The sequence below is a fragment of the Panulirus ornatus genome, chromosome 48 (assembly GCF_036320965.1).
Source record: "Panulirus ornatus isolate Po-2019 chromosome 48, ASM3632096v1, whole genome shotgun sequence".
In the NCBI taxonomy this organism is placed as follows: domain Eukaryota; kingdom Metazoa; phylum Arthropoda; class Malacostraca; order Decapoda; family Palinuridae; genus Panulirus; species Panulirus ornatus.
In genome coordinates, this window is record NC_092271.1 from 18,902,880 (window position 1) to 18,923,241 (window position 20,362).

The 20,362-nt window shown below is 39.2% G+C and overlaps 1 protein-coding gene across 2 annotated transcripts in view; it reads left to right on the top strand.

Moving 5' to 3' along the window:
- Nucleotides 1-5,107: 5,107 nt before the first annotated feature.
- Nucleotides 5,108-20,362, top strand: part of LOC139764181 (armadillo-like helical domain-containing protein 3) — a 43,256-nt gene continuing 28,001 nt past the window's right edge. Inside the window, exons 1-4 of one of the 2 annotated variants that reach the window (XM_071690739.1) lie at nucleotides 5,108-5,171; nucleotides 11,583-11,753; nucleotides 14,997-15,143; nucleotides 16,475-16,616. In XM_071690739.1, coding sequence (XP_071546840.1) covers nucleotides 11,616-11,753; nucleotides 14,997-15,143; nucleotides 16,475-16,616 — 427 coding nt within the window. In that variant the 5' untranslated portion in view covers nucleotides 5,108-5,171; nucleotides 11,583-11,615. Of the gene's footprint in view, nucleotides 5,561-11,582; nucleotides 11,754-14,996; nucleotides 15,144-16,474; nucleotides 16,617-20,362 lie in introns of both variants that reach the window. The other variant, XM_071690740.1, reaches the window with a different exon arrangement.

A 20,362-nucleotide genomic window follows, 5' to 3' on the forward strand; every position in this document is an offset into this window, starting at 1 on the left:
TATATATATATATATATATATATATATATATATATATATATATATATATATATATATATATATATATGTGTGTGTGTGTGTGTGTGTGTGTGTGTTTGCAGTAGACCTAGACTACTAGAGTATCGATTACAGCGCAACTCGAGACATTTACAGTGTCGATAAGGGTACATTCGAAACAACAGTGTCAATTATAATCCATCTCGACACGCTGTGGTGTCAATACAGTGACACTGCCCTAACAACAGAGTGACACTACAACACCACTGTGTATATATATATATATATATATATATATATATATATATATATATATATATATATATATATATATATGAGAGAGAGAGAGAGAGAGAGAGAGAGAGAGAGAGAGAGAGAGAGAGAGAGAGAGAGAGAGAGAGAGAGAGATTCCGTACATAAGCGTATATCAAGATAATAATCTTCATCAAAGCCCCATCAACGCTACCCATCACTAGCATATTCAGCTCTTGATTCATCCACAAGAAAAATATACATATTCACCAGTAGACTCATCCATTATCGACAGACCCACCATATCACTGGTAGGGTTCTAACAGTCAAACTCATCCATGACTGGAGGTTCACTCACCAGTGGCGTGTTGACTTATACACCACTACTCATTGCTAAGAGACTCATCCACACCAATTGAGAATCACCCATCAAAAATTTACTCACAAAATCCCTGACATGTGATGAGCAATTCCTCTCCCATTTTCTTTACATGAGGTTTTCCTACATTTAGTGTTGAGTTTTGATTGTCTTACGACGTAAGGGACACGAAGGTAAACGACGGGGTGTTGAGTTCCATGACGAGGCACTGAGGTCCAGGACAACACACTGAGGTCCAGGACGAGACAGTGAGGTCAAGGATGAGGCACTGAGGTCAAGGAATGTACATTGAGTCCCGGACAAGGCAGTGAGGTCCGGAAGGGGACACTGAGGTCCAGAAAGTTGTAGAATTGGGGAAGGGGTTCGTTTAAGAATACTTAGGTTCCCAATTCCTTCAGATCACGTATCTTTATTCAGCATGCTTTCAAGTCCCCACCAGGGGCATATCTAAATGACGTTTTCTGAAAAAGAAGAAACTAGGTGGAGCCAAAAACCTGTTGCCTACATCCTTTCCTTCCCTTTTCCTGTCGTTCACTTCCTAACCGCTTTCCCAATAGCTCAACAACAAACCCCTTCTCAAATTCTACAACTCTCAAAACATTTCCCCTCCAATGAACAAGTCAAAAGATATATTCGTGGCTTTATATGCCACCAGCACATAAATATATTAAGCCACATCCTGACATAAGCTATGATGTGTGTGTGTGTGTGTGTGTGTGTGTGTGTGTGTGTGTGTGTGTGTGTGTGTGTGTTTATGTGTGTGTGTGTATGTGTGTGTGTGTGTGTGTGTGTGTGTGTGTGTGTGTGTGTGTGTGTGTGTGTGTGTGTGTGTGAGTGCATACATGCTATACATACTACATAGGAGTAAAGAAATGGTACACATATACAAAGTTAAGAAACAGGGCAACATGACTGTAAATCACTCTTCCCGTAACACACAACTCAGAAGTCACAAATAGTATTCACTCTCTTTTGAGATTCGTGTTCTGAGCGACCAAGAATGTACAGAAGCAGGATAAGTCTATCCGTTCTATTATCTCCATTTAATTCCATTCCTCGTGCTCGCACCCTAACACTGTATAAATCAACGTAAAAAAAAATGTGAAAGAAAATCAATAAAATCTAAAATCTAAATAAAGTTTTCAGACGCGTTATGCCTGCCCCCGTTCCCTCAGCAAGCGTCAGATTCTCGCTCATTCAGAGCCGTCAGTCAAAGAAAGAAAGTCACAGACGTTAATCATCCACTGACATTTTATTATAAGTCGCAGTCTCTAATTACGGACAGAATTTTCCATCGAGGTCATTCTTTAAAAAGAGTATAAAAATGGCTAAAGTGAGAGATAAGTAAGGAGAAAAGAAGAATGGTCCAAGACTTCTTAGGGAAATTTAAAAACCTGTCTTGAAAATGAACGCACAATGATAATGTGATGCAGTGGTTTGCAAAGTATTAAGTGTTTTTGCAATTATGCTTGCCAATAAATATGGGAATGGGTCTGGTCCTTCCTGCGGAGGACTTTCTACACCTTCGTTCACCACGACCGCAACTTTCCACCCTGGTGACGACTCTCTACCTCTCTCACTACCTGCCAGCCTACCACGCCTTCAATGGTCTAAAAAAAATCGAGGGCCCCATCTTTTTAATCCCCTGAAAACTGATACAGGATGGAGGTTTACATTATAGATGATGGAGTAAGACGAGGTCGAGTGCCACTCCTGAGAGTGAAGGACCCACTCTTGGAAGAGAAAGCAACTTTAGCACAGTCATCTGGAAGAGTCAACATTTGCAAAAACTGCTGAGATTTCACTCAGGTTCACAATACTATTTTTCACCTGCAGACCTGCCTGAATTAGAGATGTCCAATTGACTGTCTTGTGCAAGGAAATATACTCGGAAGCCTAGAGTTATGGTAATATTACTGTTTCGGACATCCAGGCCCTGGTCAAGTTAGGTTAGTTTTGTTAGGCTTGGTTTAGTTGAAACTTCTTCCGTTATTTTCCACTGGAAGACAGCCCTTACCTAATGTTCCTACCGACTACTACCTAATGTCCCTTACTAACCTTCCAACCTACTACTTCTACCCATTGTTCCCACCTAATGTTCCTATCTACAACTCTACATCAGATTTCTATACTGTTGTTACTGAATAACAATGAGTACGTAAATTGTATAATAGGCTTGAGGACTGTACATTATTGAAACCGAAGTATAGGCCCTCGCACATCCTTATGCAAAGTGATGTACATAATGTAAGTTCTTAAAGTGGAAGAGGCGGAAGGAGTCTCTCCACACTTAATATATAGTTCTTCCACTCCACTCTCAAGCCATCTCCTAAGCTCCCATTATGCATATGAGATTTCTGAAGTGATTGCACTCTACCAGAACATAAATGACGTTCCTAGTATCAAAAGGATTATCAACGTGCAACTTAAATTAGGGTGCGACGCGCTTACGAAAATATGATTATCGTAAATTATAGTGTCTTCCACTGAAGTTTAATAGATAAGGCTTGCCTAATTTGATATGCATTAAGATACAATGGCGGCATAGCTGTGAGCGAGACGATTCACATAAAGATCTTAATCAAGCCCTGTTCCTTATGGCACAGACTTCTGTTGACAATTCTGACGGAGCAAATCCAATCTCAATCTCCGTATAAACATAAATATAAATTTGTTATATTCCCCTTTTATAAGGCTTAGACAAGGTTTGTCTCAGCGCTAGCAACTGTCTAGCTGAACACGTGCATTGGATAAACTGGTAACTGGATTAAGTAAAGACTGGATTATCTTATTACACGATAAATGACTACCTAGACAAATTCCGAAATATCTCTTGCCCAGACGATTTCACCACCCATTTAAGTCTTCTCCCATTTGTTTCTACTCATTAATGTTCTCACCTGTCGCGCGAGTATTTAGGAGACTCTTCTATCTTCCTTCTGGCGGTATTCAGTACGATGCAGATACTGCTACTTGGGAAGCATGAATTTCCACGAACCATGCTGAATGACAGCTAACTTCATCTCGAAATCATTGGAAGACAAATATCTACGAACATTATGAAGAGCGAAAAGCGCAGCTGTATAACCACCCTTCTCTTACAGTGTTTCTTCTTTTCTCGGATGTTTTTGATCTTCTCTTTTTCTTTTTGCCCCATCGGTCTGTCTCATTTATTTCAGAGAATCATCTTGTCACTTTCCTCACCCCAGTCTTCTCTTACCTTGATTATATATATGGAGTTCTTTTCAGTGTGGATCTCTAACATTTATCTTTATATTTCCCCCCACAGTATAGGGTGGCTATAATGAGATCAGAATCTTTCCCATTCATCCTTTTCTTTACACTTTCCATGTCGGTATGTTTTCTCTCTACTGTATTATGTTCCTTCACAGGTATTTTTCCTGCTGGTTAATATGCAAAGGGGTGTCGTGGGTGAGGGGGAACCTTCTGCTTTACTGTCCTATCTCCATTTATGTAGACTGAGATTTCAGAATACTATTGCTGTTATTTGGCTTTCCCACGTATTGTCCCCTCGCAAGTAACCTCGACATAGACCAACAGGTCTCCTGTTATTTGTCTTTCTCATGTCCTTCCAATTATTTCTATGTATTCTTAACTAATCCCATGTATCAGCAGCTGGTTTACACATCAACCGTTCTCCGTGAAGGTAAGACAACAGTTTTTCTGTCTGTCAAGATCATCAACGAATAAACTACTTTTTTATCTTCATATAAACATATGTGGGATAAGGGAGACAGTACGTCATGGAGACGTGAAGAAATATAGGAAAACTAAACATGAAGGTATAAGCAATAGTTAAGACACAGATGAAGACATTACGAAGAAATTAGAGGGGTCACTACTACTTACTCGATTCTTTAATGAGGCTGTTGCCAGTTTTCGTCGAGAGAAGGGGTATTTAAAAGTCCGCGATTTAAGGAATTCGACAGATACAGTCCTCGAGTGGCATCATCTCACGTGATATCACAATTTTTCTCCTTGTTCCGTGAAAATATAATTTTTTAGTGAACCATTTAAAGGTCAAAGTTGTCCTTCACTCATATCTTCCCTTAGCCTTAGGTGTGACAATGGAGTTTTAGAGTCTTTCTCCATACATAATTACAAAGGTCCGGCACTGCTTTGGTTTGTTTGTTTGTTTCTGTACAGTTTCGCCTATATCTATAAGCTTGATTCATGTATGAAGACTCTTCTTGGTTCACATATTCTTCATGGAGTCTTGGAAATATATAGGTCACTTTTCTCCACTTCAACAAGGCCAGAAAATATATTTTCTTTCCGGATTTTCAGTCGACTGAATCCCTTTAAATAATAGGTCTATCTGAAGCCTTTTGCCTGTCCATAGGTTGAATTACGGGAACTTCTATTGGGTTTTATAAAATATCTTTTTTATTCATGGCATGTATTTTCCGTACTAGTAGTTTCTTAAGTAATAAATGGTGCATAAATTATGGCGTGTGTCATTTGTCCCGACCAGCTGACGTTTGTTTACGTACCCAGCCCAGTTGTCTGAGAGGTGGAAGAGGTGATTTGATTATTACGACGTATCTATGATATGATACTTCATTTATCATATGTCCAATGAAAAATTGATTATGCAGTCAAATAGTGAATTAGAGGCGATACCATTCTTCGTAACCCTGATGTGATGACTGAAAATGAAGTGATTTAGGAGGCGGGATTTTGTGATTTCTAAATATTATCCTCAGGGTGTGCGGGAGGCTGATATTTTATTCCTAATGAAGGCCCCACAGTATTGCTTTGGTAACTGGTGTAAATTCATGTGAATTAATATGCATTTTCATAATCCTGAGTCGCAGATTGTTCTATACTGCTTGTAGGAACTTATTGTTTGGACTTGCTGTTCCATTTGGAGCGTTGCTTATGACAGGAAGCTTCAGGACATTTAATTAGGTAATATGATTATGGCACGAGTTATTTATGGATTTTGAATTGTGCTTGTAAATGTATATTTTAAGGATAAACATTTTTGTCAACGTATTTTATGGCTGGAAAATTTATTTGAAGCTAAAGCCTGCATACTTGCTTCTCTGAAGAACAAATTGTTTAACATGACTTTCATGGTTTTAAGTGAATAAATCTCCATGTATAAATTATTTTAGATGACTTTATGGTTAATATATATATTGTAAAGATGTTTGTGTACTTTTAAACACCATTGGGTTGGAAAACGTTTCTCTGGGATCAGATTAGGTAGATGTGGTGGGGTTTATAATAATCAGGAAAATTTGAAGCTGATTAATGCAAAAGTATATATATATATATATATATATATATATATATATATATATATATATATATATATATATATTTATATATGTCCCTGGGAATCGGGGAGAATGAATACTTCCCATGTATTCCCTGAGTGTCGTAGAAGGCAACTAAAAGGGGAGGGAGCAGGAAGCTGGAAATCCTCCCCTCTAATTTTTAGTTTTCCAAAAGAAGGAACAGAGAAGGGGGCCAAGTGAGGATATTCGCTCAAAGGCTCAGTCCTCTGTTCTTAATGCTACCTCTAACACATTAAATGGCGAATAGCATGAAAAGAAAATATATATATATATATATATATATATATATATATATATATATATATATATATATATATATATATATATATATATATAATATATATGAACCAGGGCACATGAAGCTGGTGGGGGAGCCACAGAAATGTTTGTGGGAACTGGCCATGGATTGAGGGCTGTTATGATACATTACACATGACAGTTAGAGAATGGATGTGAACAAATGAGGCCTTTTCTTCATCTGATCCTGATAGAAGGAGTTCGTTAGAGTGAGAGGCTCCTCAACAAAATTACTCGCTTTCATCAACAGATTATGATACAGTCTCACCATAGGTGACATAATTTTGTCATCTGCACCCTCCTGCATGTTCAGGCCCCAGTCACTCAAATCTTTTTCACTCCAGATATATAAATGTTAATAAGAGCAAGGTTATAGGTTCAATAGGATTGAGGGACAGGTTAATTGGGATGTAAGTTTGGATGAAGAAAAATTGGAGTAAGTGAAGGGTTTTAGGTATCTGGGAGTGGGCTTAACAGCGAATGGAACCATGGAAGTGGAAGTGAGTTGTGGGTTGGGCGAGGGGGCGAAGGTTCTGGAGCGAGGAAGAATGTTTGGAAGGAAAGAATGTTATTTTGGAGAGCAAAAAGGATATGTTTAAAGGAATAGTAGTTCCAACAATGTTATATGGATGCGAGACATGGGCTATAGGTAGGGTTGTACGGAGGAGGGTGGATGTGTTGGAAATGAAATGTTTGAGGACAGTATGTGGTGTGAGTTGGTTTGATTGAGTAAGTAATGAAAGGGTAAGAGAGATGTGTGGAAATAAAAAGAGTATGGTTGAGAGGGGAACAGAGGGTGTATTGAAATGGTTTGGACATATGGAGAGAAATGAGTGATGATAGATTGACAAGGAGGATATGTGTGTCAGAGGTGGAGGGAACAAGGAGAAGTGGGAGACCAAATTGGAGGTGGAAAGGTGGAGTGAAAAAGATTTTGAGTGATCGGGGCCTGAAAATACAGGAGTGTGAGAGGCATGCTAGAAATAGTGTAAATTGGAATGATGTGGTATACTGGGGTTGACTTGCTGTCAGTGGACTGTACTAAGGCATGTAAAGCATCTGGGGTAAAGCATGGAAAGGTCTGTGGGGCCTGGATGTGGAGAGGGAGCTGTAGTTTCGGTGCATTACACATGACAGCTAAAGACTGAGTGTGAACACATGTGGCCTTTTTGTCTGTATCTCTGGCATTGCTTCGCTGAAGCAGGGGATAGCGATGCAGTTTTCCTGTTGGGCAGGGTAGTGACAGGAATGGATGAAGGCAAGCAAGTATTAATATGTACGTGTGTGTGTATATAATGTCTGTGTGTGTATGTATATGTATATGTTGATATGTATATGTATGTATATGAACGTATGTGGGTGTTAATGTATATATATATGTGTACATGAGTGGATGGGCCATTCTTCGTCTGTTTTCCTGGTGCCACCTTGCTGACGCAGGAAACAACGATTATGTATAATATATATATATATATATATATATATATATATATATATATATATATATATATATATATATATATGGGGATAGGGGAGAAAGAATACTTCTCATGTATTCTGTGCGTGTCGTAGAAGGCGACTAAAAGGGAAGGGAGCGGGGCGCTGGAAATCCTCCCCACTTGTTTTTAATTTTCCAAAAGAAGGAACAGAGAAGGGGGCCAAGTGAGGATATTCTCTCAAAGGCTCAGCCCTCTGTTCTTAACGCTACCTCGCTAATGCAGGAAATGGCGAATAGTATGAAAAAAATATATATGTATATGTATATATATTCTTACACGTACACATGCCTTACATCCTCGATAAAAACTTTTCACTGCTTCTAACAACTTGCCTCCCACACCATATATTCTTAATACCTTCCACAGAGCATCTCTATCAACTCTATCATATGCCTTCTCCAGATCCATAAATGCTACATACAAATCCATTTGCTTTTCTAAGTATTTCTCACATACATTCTTCAAAGCAAACACCTGATCCACACATCCTCTACCACTTCTGAAACCGCACTGCTCTTCTCAGTGAATGTAGGTTTGCGGCAGGGGTGTGTGATGTCTCCATGGTTGTTTAATTTGTTTATGGATGGGGTTGTTAGGGAGGTGAATGCAAGAGTCCTGGAAAGAGGGGCAAGTATGAAGTCTGTTGGGGATGAGAGAGCCTGGGAAGTGAGTCAGTTGTTGTTCGCTGATGATACAGCGCTGGTGGCTGATTCATGTGAGAAACTGCAGAAGCTGGTGACTGAGTTTGGTAAAGTGTGTGGAAGAAGAAAGTTAAGAGTAAATGTGAATAAGAGCAAGGTTATTAGGTACAGTAGGGTTGAGGGTCAAGTCAATTGGGAGGTAAGTTTGAATGGAGAAAAACTGGAGGAAGTGAAGTGTTTTAGATATCTGGGAGTGGATCTGTCAGCGGATGGAACCATGGAAGCGGAAGTGGATCATAGGGTGGGGGAGGGGGCGAAAATTTTGGGAGCCTTGAAAAATGTGTGGAAGTCGAGAACATTATCTCGGAAAGCAAAAATGGGTATGTTTGAAGGAATAGTGGTTCCAACAATGTTGTATGGTTGCGAGGCGTGGGCTATGGATAGAGTTGTGCGCAGGAGGATGGATGTGCTGGAAATGAGATGTTTGAGGACAATGTGTGGTGTGAGGTGGTTTGATCGAGTAAGTAACGTAAGGGTAAGAGAGATGTGTGGAAATAAAAAGAGCGTGGTTGAGAGAGCAGAAGAGGGTGTTTTGAAATGGTTTGGGCACATGGAGAGAATGAGTGAGGAAAGATTGACCAAGAGGATATATGTGTCGGAGGTGGAGGGAACGAGGAGAAGAGGGAGACCAAATTGGAGGTGGAAAGATGGAGTGAAAAAGATTTTGTGTGATCGGGGCCTGAACATGCAGGAGGGTGTAAGGAGGGCAGGGAATAGAGTGAATTGGAGCGATGTGGTATACAGGGGTGGACGTGCTGTCAGTGGAGTGAATCAAGGCATGTGAGGCGTCTGGGGTGGACCATGGAAAGCTGTGTAGGTATGTATACACGTGTGTGGACATGTGTATGTACATGTGTATGGGGGGGGGGGTTGGGCCATTTCTTTCGTCTGTTTCCTTGCGCTACCTCGCAGACGCGGGAGACAGCGACAAAGTATAAAAAAAAAAAAAAAAAAAAAAAATATATATTCTTATTATTATACTTTATTGCTGTCCCCCATGTTAGCGAGGTAGCGCAAGGAAATAGATGAAAGAATGGCCCAACCCACCCACATGCACATGTATGTATATACACGCCCACACACGCACATATACATACCTATACATTTCAACATATACGTACATATACATGCACAGACATATACATATATATACATGTACATATTCATACTTGCTGCCTTCATCCATTCCCAATGCCACCCCACCACACATGAAATGGCACTGGCACCCCTCTCCCCCTGTGCACACGTAAGGTAGCACTAGGAAAGGACAACAAAGGCCACATTCGTTCACATTCAGTCTCTAGCTGTCATGTGTAATGAACCGAAACCACAGCTCCCTTTCCACATCGAGGCTCCACAAAACTTTCCATGGTTTACCCTAGATGCTTCACATACCCTGGTTCAATCCACTGACAGTATGTTGATCCCAGTATAACACATTGTTTTAATTCATTCTATTCCTTGCACACCTTTCACCCTCGTGTATTCACACATGTACATATTCATACTTACTCACCTTCATCCATCTCCCATCACCACCCTGCACTACTTGGAAACAGCATTACCCCCCCCTCTACAGCAGCAAGATAGTGCCAGGAAACATACAGAGAAAGGCCACATCTGCTCACATTCATTCTCTAGCTGTCAAGTATAATGCACCAAATCCACAGCTCCCTAGCCACATCTAGACTCCACAAACATTTCCATGGTTTTCCCCAGACATTTCACATGCCCTTGTTCAGTCCATTGACAGCATATTGACCCCAGTATGCCACATCCTCCCAATTCATTCTCTTCCGTGCACGCCTTTCACCCTTCTGCATGTTCAGCACCCGATTGATCACAATCTTTTTCACTCCATCCTTCTACCTCCAATTTGGTCTCTTGCTTCTCATTGTTCCTTCCACTTCTGACACATAAATCCTCTTTGTCAACCTTTCCTCACTCGTTCTCTCCATGTGTCCAGACCATTTCAACACACCCTCTTTTGCTCTCTCAACCACACTCTTTTTATTAACACAATTTTCTCTTACCATTTCATTGCTTACTCAATCAAACCACCTCACACCACATATTATTCTCCAAAAATTTCATTTCCAACACATCCATCCTCCTCTGCACAACACTATCTATAGCCCAAGTCTCACAACCATATAATATTGTTGGGAGTACTATTCTTCACTTACAAGAGAAATGGCGAATATGTATAAAAAACCATTTCTTCAAATATACCCATTTTTGCTGTCGTAGATAATGTTCTTTCTTTCATACATTCTTCATCGCTCCCAGAACCTTGACCCCCTCCCCCACCCTATGACTCACTTCCATTTGCATGGTTCCATTTGCTGCCTGGTCTGCTCCCAGATATCTATAACACCCCACTTCCTCCAATTTTTCTCAGTTCAGCTTACATCCTAACTAACTGATCCTCAACCCTGCTGAACTTAATAACCTTTCTTTTATTCACATTTCCTCTCAAGTTTCTCCTTTCATACACTATTCCAGACTCAATCACCAACTTCTGCAGTTTTTTTTAATACGCCACCAGTGCTGTATCATCAGTGAACAGCAACTGACACTTACCAGGCCCTTTCATCCCCAACAGACTGTATATTTGCCCCTTTCTCCAAAACTCTTGCATTTACCTACCTATCCACCCCACCCATAAACAAACTAAACAATCATGGTGACATCACACATCCTTGCCACATTTGATACCCCCTGATCATGTATGAACAGAAGATTGTGTTACTGTATTCTACCAGCATAGTGAATTCAGTGGTGCGTAGGTTTACAGATTGTTTTAAGAAATCGTTACTAGAGGATAGGTGGCTTATAGGACTTTTTGCCTGTCTTATTGCTTATCAAGATTGACCTTAGTACTGGTTTTCATTTCATAAACTATAAACACTTACTGCATTGTGTATGAAGAGCATTGGCAGTGCATGTAGACATATATGTTTTGAGGAAGTAGTGTGCCAGTTTCCCAGATGATTAAAAGATACAGGAGTAAGCTGTGGAACCATATCTTGTGCTAACATAGAATCAGTGATTATAATGTATAGATTTGTATCTCAGCTGCTGCTTACATGAAGTGTAATGGATACTGATGATGTAGTATTTTACACAGGTTGATAAGTAAGAGAAGGGCTGAACACTCAACATGGGAAGCAAGTTAAAGCCTGGTGGGGTACGACGACATCTTAAAGAAAAAGTTGTCCAAATGTATGAGGATTTGTTTCATGGTACAGACCCCTGCATCAACAACCCACGTTTCTGGGAGGATTTGTTTTTACTGAAGGTACAGTGGCTTGTGGAGATGGCTATGATTCTAAGAATGGGTTATTTGAATGGTTTTAATTATAAGAACCACTTTCAAAACAGTCATAGGAACAGCTAAAATTTAGTTTGAATACAAGTATAGGTTAAATAAATTAAATTGTTTAATGTTCATTTGCCTGGTCTACTTTGTTTGATAGATATGCATCATATCATGGATTTGAATGGGTCATTATGAATGTAAAGAATTTTGATGATTACTCATTTAGTCCTCCATTCTACCTAAGCCATTTTTTATGTTTTTCTCACTTAAGGTCGTCCAAGTGAGCAAGGAGTGTAGACTAGATGGCATGACTCCTCGTGTCTTATGGGAATGTAGCTGTGAGCAACCTTGTTTCTTTAAAAACGCATACTTTCCCTTCTTGGAAGAATGCCTTAGTGCAGCCTGTCCCTAATAAGGGGACCATTCTAACGCCTTCCAACAATTGTCCCATCACTCTCATTTCCTGTTATTTCCAAAGTCATTGAAACTATCTTGAACTCTCACTTAGGCTTAGAATCTCATTCCTATCATTCAGATCACTCGTATAGCTTTCTTGATGCAAGTTCAGCTGGTGCTCTTCTCTCTTCTGTGACAGGGGGAGACCTAAGAAAACCTTACTTGAGAGAAATATAGGGGAGGGCTTAGGTTCTGTAAAGTTGGAAGGGGAGGCTTAGATGTGGAATCTTCAAAAGTAGAGAGAAGGTAATAATTTGTCTAATCCCTGTTCATCTCTAAGGCATTTGACAGGGTTTGACAGAAGTCTCTGCTTTCGAATTTTCTTCCTTTGGCCTCTATGCTGTAATGCTGTGATGGATTGTTTCCTTTCTAGTTGTTCTGTCATGGAAGTCGTTGATGGAACAACTTCATCCTCTTACCCTGTCATTATTAGTGTTCCTTAAGGTTGTGTCCTGTCACCTAACCTGTTTCTTCTTTCCATGAATGATCTTTCTTTAATTGCTTTACTCTATTTGCCCTTATGTAAATGATTCCACTCAAGATACTTCAGCTTGCATTCCTTCCTCTTCTCACTCGTATTTCATCCTCTTCTAACTATAGTATGCATTCTGTTTCTCAAACTGGACTTGTTTCATATCATAGTTGAGACCTGTGCAGCATCTTGGATTGCAATGCAAGGTCTTTTCTACAAAAATGCAGTTTATGCATATTTATCTTGATATCAAATTTTTTTCATTGAGGTTCAGCCTTGCAGTAGCATAGACATTTTAGGCATAACTGTATCATCTACCCTCTTTTGGAAACCACTTGAACCTTACCAAATCTACTAACCATAAGGAACACAGGAATGTGGTTTATATCACCATCATATAGCCATATTTGTGTAAGTGCCTGCTTTGATGATGCTGCCATTTGCTACTGAATGATTGCTCACTAGAATGATCAGATGCTGTTGCTGCACCTTGTTTTAGAAACTTCAATTTTTTTCCCTTTTCGATATCAATTTTTTATGAAATGCCATATACAGATACATCATAGATTTTTTTTTTATATAGATATGGTTTCTGTAATTAATCTCCTCTTCCTTCTTTTTCTTTCATCCATGAAGTCCATGAGTAGGGTATGCTTTGGTGGCTTCTTTAAAAACAATATGGATAACACTTGACAGCTCTTAACCCACACAGCTCATTCTTCCTAACATTAGATTTTCCTGCGGTGAGCATTGCACTATCCGTACCTTTTGGCAGAATGGTAGAAGCAGCTCATGAAAGTGGTAGGTAGGAACACTTAGGCAAGAGCATTAGGTAGAAACATTAGATAGTGTTAGTAGATAGGAGTGCTGGGTTGGAGCATTAGGTAGTAGTCATAGCTATGGATAGATAGAGTAGGTAGTGGTAGTAATCAGTCGGAACATTAGGTAGGAGCCTCTTCAAACATTGCTTTAGAAATGCTCTCTGCCAGTGGCCTGTTAAGGGTGAAATACTAGAGGCTAAGAAGTGGCCTGGAGTTCACTTGTTCTGGAGACTCTATTGCAGTGGCCACCCCCTAGTGGGTGTTCTAGATGGGAACAGGCATCAGAGATACAGATAGATAGGTAGATAACCTCTTCAACTAGCACTGTGTAGGTTTAGAAAAGTTTGTAAGTGCTAGACTGTGTAACTACATAGTTTTTTGGTTATTTTTAAAAATAACATCAATGATAGAATACTGAAGGGTAGATGTGTAAGAATGGAAGTGAAGAGACAATTAAGGGATGGCACGGTCCTCTCAACCCTGACCTGTGCAGTTGAAACATGGAATGAGTCACAGAGATCAAGAATCCAGACTGTGGAAATGGGCCACTTGAGAAGAGCACGTGGCATGACGAGATTGAATAAGGAAAAAATGAAGGGTGTATATGAGATGTAGTATGGCAGGAAATGCAAAGGGAATGAATTGTGGAGTGGTAGAGTGGGTGAAGCATAATACTTTGAGGTGGTTTGGGCATGTGGAAAGAATGTAAGACTGGATTTTATAGGGAAAGTGCATTAAAGTATAATGGGTTGGTGTGAGGGGAAGACCACCTGTGATGTGGGCAAATATAGTGAAAGAATACTGGAGGGGGAGAAATGGTGGAAGAATGCATGGAATTGTGTATGCGAAGGAGGCATGTAAGGACAGGGGTAAGTGGAGACTCTTTTACAGTGGCCATCCCCTTGATGAGAGCTCTTGGAGGGAACAAGCATCAAAGATATAGATAGGCATATAGACATCAAAACATAGAACCTGTATAATGATTCAATTTTGATATTACAGTTGTGTAATGTAAAATATTACAAACCCCTTTTTTGAGGTGGAATACTTTTGATTATAATACCCAGTTTTCACATTACATGACTTGTATTCATTGTTTAGGCTAATGACTGTGGGTAGGGTATTATTATTAGTGGAATGTGCAGATTCAGGAAGTATGTGCTATGGAATGCTGAGAGCTAAAACTTTTTATCACATGGTCTTAAACCAGGCTAAGATTTTTTGACTTAGATGATCTTCCTGATTAGAACAGATGATAGGGGCATCATTGATTTGTTTTTCTCTAATTCATGTATGTACATTTTTAATGTCAAATTAAGTTATATTTATTGATATTGTATAAAGATTTTCACTTTAACTGTGACATTCTTACATAGAAATGTAATGAGGAATAAGAAACAAATTTTTGAGCTTCTTTCCAAATGTTAATTGTTTTAGTTCCATTGTATAGCCCCTTATTTCCTTTTCTAACAGCCAAAAATGTCAGCATTAGAAGGTGAAATTAGTCGATGCACATCTGACCAGCTGCTGGGACTTAAGGAAAATATCAACACACTCTTTGCCAAATGTGTCCAGATGCTTGCTCATGAACATCATATTCGTGTAGTCAATGCTCTTCTGGTGAGTTGACATTGCTATGGATGGTTTTATTGTCATATATTTCTTTCCACTAGTTGACTACACCTGTGAAAATGTTAATGTATGACTCATTGATTCATATGGTGGAAAATTTAGTTAGTGATAATTTGCTCACTCAAGTCATGGTAAGAGAATTTCATTTTTCATTGATGTAGCTGCCTTTTAGGATTATTGAACCACATTCTTGAGATTTCAAAGGCTACAGACATAATTTTTTCCAGTCACTATGATAACTTGCTAATGATGGAATCACTCTTGGTATTTTCTTTGTTTCCTCTGAAACACTAGCCATTTCCTTCAGCATGTTGAAAGATAAGGAAAACATTATATAAAGTTTTACTAAGAAATGCAAATACTTCCTTTTCAAACTTAACATGATTTCTTCAGAAGTATAGTGATTAAAGTGATATCCCATTTAGAGTGGGCAGTGACCCATAAAACTTTAAGTAAATTGAACTCTAAACTAGATTGGAATTCCATCAGCCCCCAAGGAGCTTAAAGATTTTGGATACTGTTTGTAATTTAGTTGATAGATTATGTACAGAAGCTTTGAAATATTTTACATTTGCCAACTGAAAACTGTGAAACTTCTTAAACTTGTTTGGTGGACCTCAGACAATGTAGAAAAGATCTCCATCTTTTAGTGGAAAGAAGTGCTTCTTGAGGATTTTTTTTTTTTTCAACACCAACCCTCTTAAGTCATTCCCATTGAAATGTTAAGGGTACATTCTAAGTTTAAGTGAGTCTGGGCAAACAAACAAACCTGTTATATGAATGTCCTTCCCTCAGTGTAGCCTGAGGCACACATAGGCAGGTCGCTGGTGCTTACGCTATTAGCAACACTAGTCTCAGCAACCAGATTAGGCACATATTGCCTCAGAAAAAATATGAGGGTAACAATATTTTTGTGGACACTTTAAACATACAGGTGTTACCAGGCTGCCTGGTAATTGAGAAGTCTCCTTTGGCAAGGCTACATCATTGTCAGCAGATGGAGCATTGTCTTGTCTGTTGAGGATCTACTCACTTCAGAGGAGTCCATTTCCCTCCTCCTGCATGGAGTGCAGCCTCAAAACTGTAGAAGCCCCATTTTAGGGATCCTGTGCTTGTATAATGGTATATCAATATATCTATAAACTCTGTTAGTGATGCACTGTTTCATTCTGTAGATTTTGGAGCACTGCACTAGATTCTAATAATCTGGAGATTTGACTGTGAAACACTTGCTTTTTTTTTCACTATTCTGTACAAGTTGTTGATTAATGAGTGAACATTTATTCATTATCATACTTAGCTTTTTCTTTCTTCCATAGACCCTGTGCAGTTTGGTCAGGGGCTTGTATCGTAAGATGCAAGGTGATTATGGCTTTGATTTTATCAACATCCTCATCGGCTTTGATGCTGCAGAGGAGCAGATGCAGCTATTACTAAACCACTGTTCAAACTTCCTCACAGGTTAGACCAATAGTGAATAGTTATTTGTTTTGCTTTTTATATATTTTTCGTCGGTGAGCCATACCCTACCAAGATTGAAGGGCTTATTCATAGTTTTTTCATGTTGAATTGTTCTTACACAAAGCCACTTTTCTGCTCGTGATTTTACACAAAGGCACTTTATCGTTAGTGATCTTCCTGTCATACTGTTATGCTTGCAGCAAATTCTGTATTTTGTACACAATTTGTAGAAGTTGCCTATGAATAAGTAATATATTAAAGATATGATTCACATAATAGTATCCTACAATTAAGTTTCCTCATTCATCTGTTGGTACAGTATCTTTTTTTTTTACCCAGGTCATGCTTATACATCAAATGCCCCTTTCAGACACCATCATTTTGTTCAAATAGTATTTTTTTGTCAAATAACATGCAGTCCCCATATACATGCTTCAGACCATTCATATTCATAATAACACTTATTTGTCCATGAGCAAGTTTGTCGTTTAAGGGTTCCTCGAGTCTGATACATGACTAGTTTATCACAATTCAGCAGACTCTTCACTGCCATTTTTGTCATGAAATGGCAAGCAGAGTCATATTGTCTCTAGTACTAATGCTTTAATTATATTTCCTATCTTTATTAATGTACTCTTTTCATTGTTTGATTAATGCCACAGATAAGTATTGTATTTTTAAACTGTAATACAGTTACAATCATTGATAATTGAACAGCAGGGTTTTCATTTAAAGCTTATTTGATATCCTCAGAAAGCAACTTTAGCTTAGATTAAATCCTGCTTTTATAAGTTTGTTGACAATTGACACTGTGCATTCTTTACTCAGATTTTTGTACCCACACAGGAATTGCCATTTCTTTATAGACATTTGTTGGCAACTGACAGAATCACAGCAAATGTAAAAACGTTTTGAATAAACTGAGAAGCCTGTTTTTTCATTGTGTTTATCAGCTTCTAACAAGGATTCTTCCCGCCCTCTCAGATCTTTATTCTTGAGGTTGACTGTAGTTGCATATAATTGTTGTTGGAATTTCATTAGGAAAGGTTAGTTGCATGTATTGAGAAGTGTACAAAACCTCTTGCTTGTATTACAGTTATCCACTTTGTATGTCCAGTAGCAAGGTAACGGTTTAAGGACTGATGAGCATTTATTCTGACGTACCAGATAATACAGTGAAGGAAAAGGCCTCTTTTTTTTTTTTTCTTTAACACAAAATTTGTTAGTACACCCAACCCCCCCAGATTACACAAAAGCAAGGTGCCTCAGTTTGAATATGTATCTGATATATCATACCATTATAAGCCAATAGAGCTCTTTTCCATAATTAAGAGAACATGTTAAAGCATCCAGCTGTTCTCTCACTGTCAAGTGCACAGCTGTCCATCTAGTTGCATTTACACGGTGATCCTCTGGAAGATGCATATTTTGTTGGATGACCAAAATTATTACCAAAAACTCTAATGATATGTATCAGTTGGTGAGGAATGTGATGGAGAATAGGAGACATAAAGAAAAAGTGACTTAGAGAGTGATTTTAGCAAGGATTACAGGGAAAGGTGTCTCTAGTGAACTTTCTTTTGTAGAAGAAATTACATAGAAATTGTGCCTAATTTGATTTTTATGTAATCACTGGGTAATGCAGGACTTGGACAACAGATAATAGGTGAAGAGCTAGAATATTTTCAAAGAAAAGTCTCTAGTATTCAACCCACTCAGCCTCTCTCACACATTTTTATTTAGTGTAATAGGTGTAATATTGGCATACATGGGGTACTCAGTGTTGTGAATGGAAATGGTGAAGAGGTTGTGGATTTATGTGCTGAAAAAAGACTGGTGATTGGGAATACTTGGTTTAAAAAGAGAGATATACATAAGTATACGAATGTGAGTAGGAGAGATGGCTAGAGCTTTATTGGATTACGTGTTGATTGATAGGCGTGTAAAAGAGAGACTTGGATGTTAATGTGCTGAGTGGGGCAGGTGGGGGGATGTTTGATCACTATCTTGTGGAGGTGAAGGTGAAGATTTGTAGAGGTTTTCAAAGAAGAAGAGGGAATGTTGGGGAGAAGAGAGTGGTGAGAGTAAGTGAGCTTGGAAAGGAGACTTTTGTGAGAAATTACCTGGCGAGATTGAGTGTAGAATAGCAAAAGGTGAGAGCAAATGACTTAAGGGGAGTGGGGAAGGAATGGGATGTATTTGGGAAGCAGTGATAGCTTGTGCAAAAGATGCATGTGGCATGCGAAAGGTGGGAGATTGGCAGATTAGAAAGGATAGTGAGTGGTGGGATGAAGAAGTAAAGTTGTTAGTGAAAGACAAAAGAGAGGCGTTTGGATGATACTTGCAAGGAGTGAGTGCAAATGACTGGGAGATGTATAAAAGAAAGTGGCAGGAGGTCAAGAGAAAGGTGCAAGGGTTGTAAAAGAAGACAAATGAGAGTTGGGGTGAGAGAGTATCATTAAACTTTAGGGAGAATGAAAAGATTTTTTGGAAGGAGATAAATAATGTGCATAAGACAAGAGAACAAATGGGAACATTGGTGAAGGGTAGTAATGAAGTGAGAAGGAGATGGAGTGAGTATTTTGAAGGTTTGTTGAATGTGTTTGATGATAGAGTGGCAGATATAGGGTGATTGGGTTGGGGTGGTGTCTGAAGTTAGAGGGTCTGGGAGAATGGTTTGGTTAAGAGAGAAGAGGTAGTGAAAGCTTTGCGGAAGATGAAATCCAGAAAGACGGCGGGTTTGGATGGTATTTTAGTGGAATTTATTAAAAAGGTGGGTGACTGTTGTTGATTGGTTGGTAAGGATATTCATTGTATGTATGGAGTGGGCTTAGCAGCAAATGGAACCATGGAAGTGGAAGTGAGTCACAGGATTGGCAAGGGGGCGAAGGTTCTGGGAGCGATGAAGAATGTGTGAAAGGAGAGAAGGTAATCTCGAAGAGCAAAAATGGGTATGTTTGAAGGAAGTAGTTCAGATGGTGTTATATGGTTGTGAGGCATGGGCTATAGATGGGGTTTTACAGAGGAAGGTGGATGTGTTGGGAATGAAATGTTTGAGGAGAATATGGAGTGTGAGGTGGTTTGATAGGGTAAGTGATGAAAGGGTAAGAGAGATGTGTGGAAATAAAAAGAGTGTGGTTGAGAGAGCAGAAGAGGATATGTTGAAATGGTTTGGACATATGGAGAGAATGAGTGAGGAAAGATTGACAAAGAAAATATATGTGTCAGCGGTGGAGGGAACAAGGAGAAGCGGAAGACCAAATTGGAGGTGGAAGGATGGAGTGAAAAAGATTTTGAGTGAACTTGGCCTAAACATAAAGGAGGGCGAGAGGCGTGCAAGGAATAGAGTGAATTGGAGTGATGCGGTATACCGGGATCAACTTGCTGTCAGGACTGAACCGGGGCATGTGAAATGTCTAGGGTAAACCATGGAAAAGTCTGTGAGGCTTGGATGAGTATAGGGAGCTTTGGTTTTGGTGCATTGCACATGACAGCTAGAGACTGAGTGTGAACGAATGTGGCCTTTTTTGTCTGTTTTCCAGGCACTACCTCGCTGAAGCTGGGGTAGCGATGCTGTTTCTTGTGGGACAGGGTAGCACCAGGAATGGATGAAGGCCAGCAAGTATGTATATGTGTATATGTTGATGTGTATATTTATATGTATGTATATGTGCATGTATGGGCATTTATGAATATATATGTGCATATGAATGGATGGGCCATTCCTCGTCTGTTTCCTTGCTTAT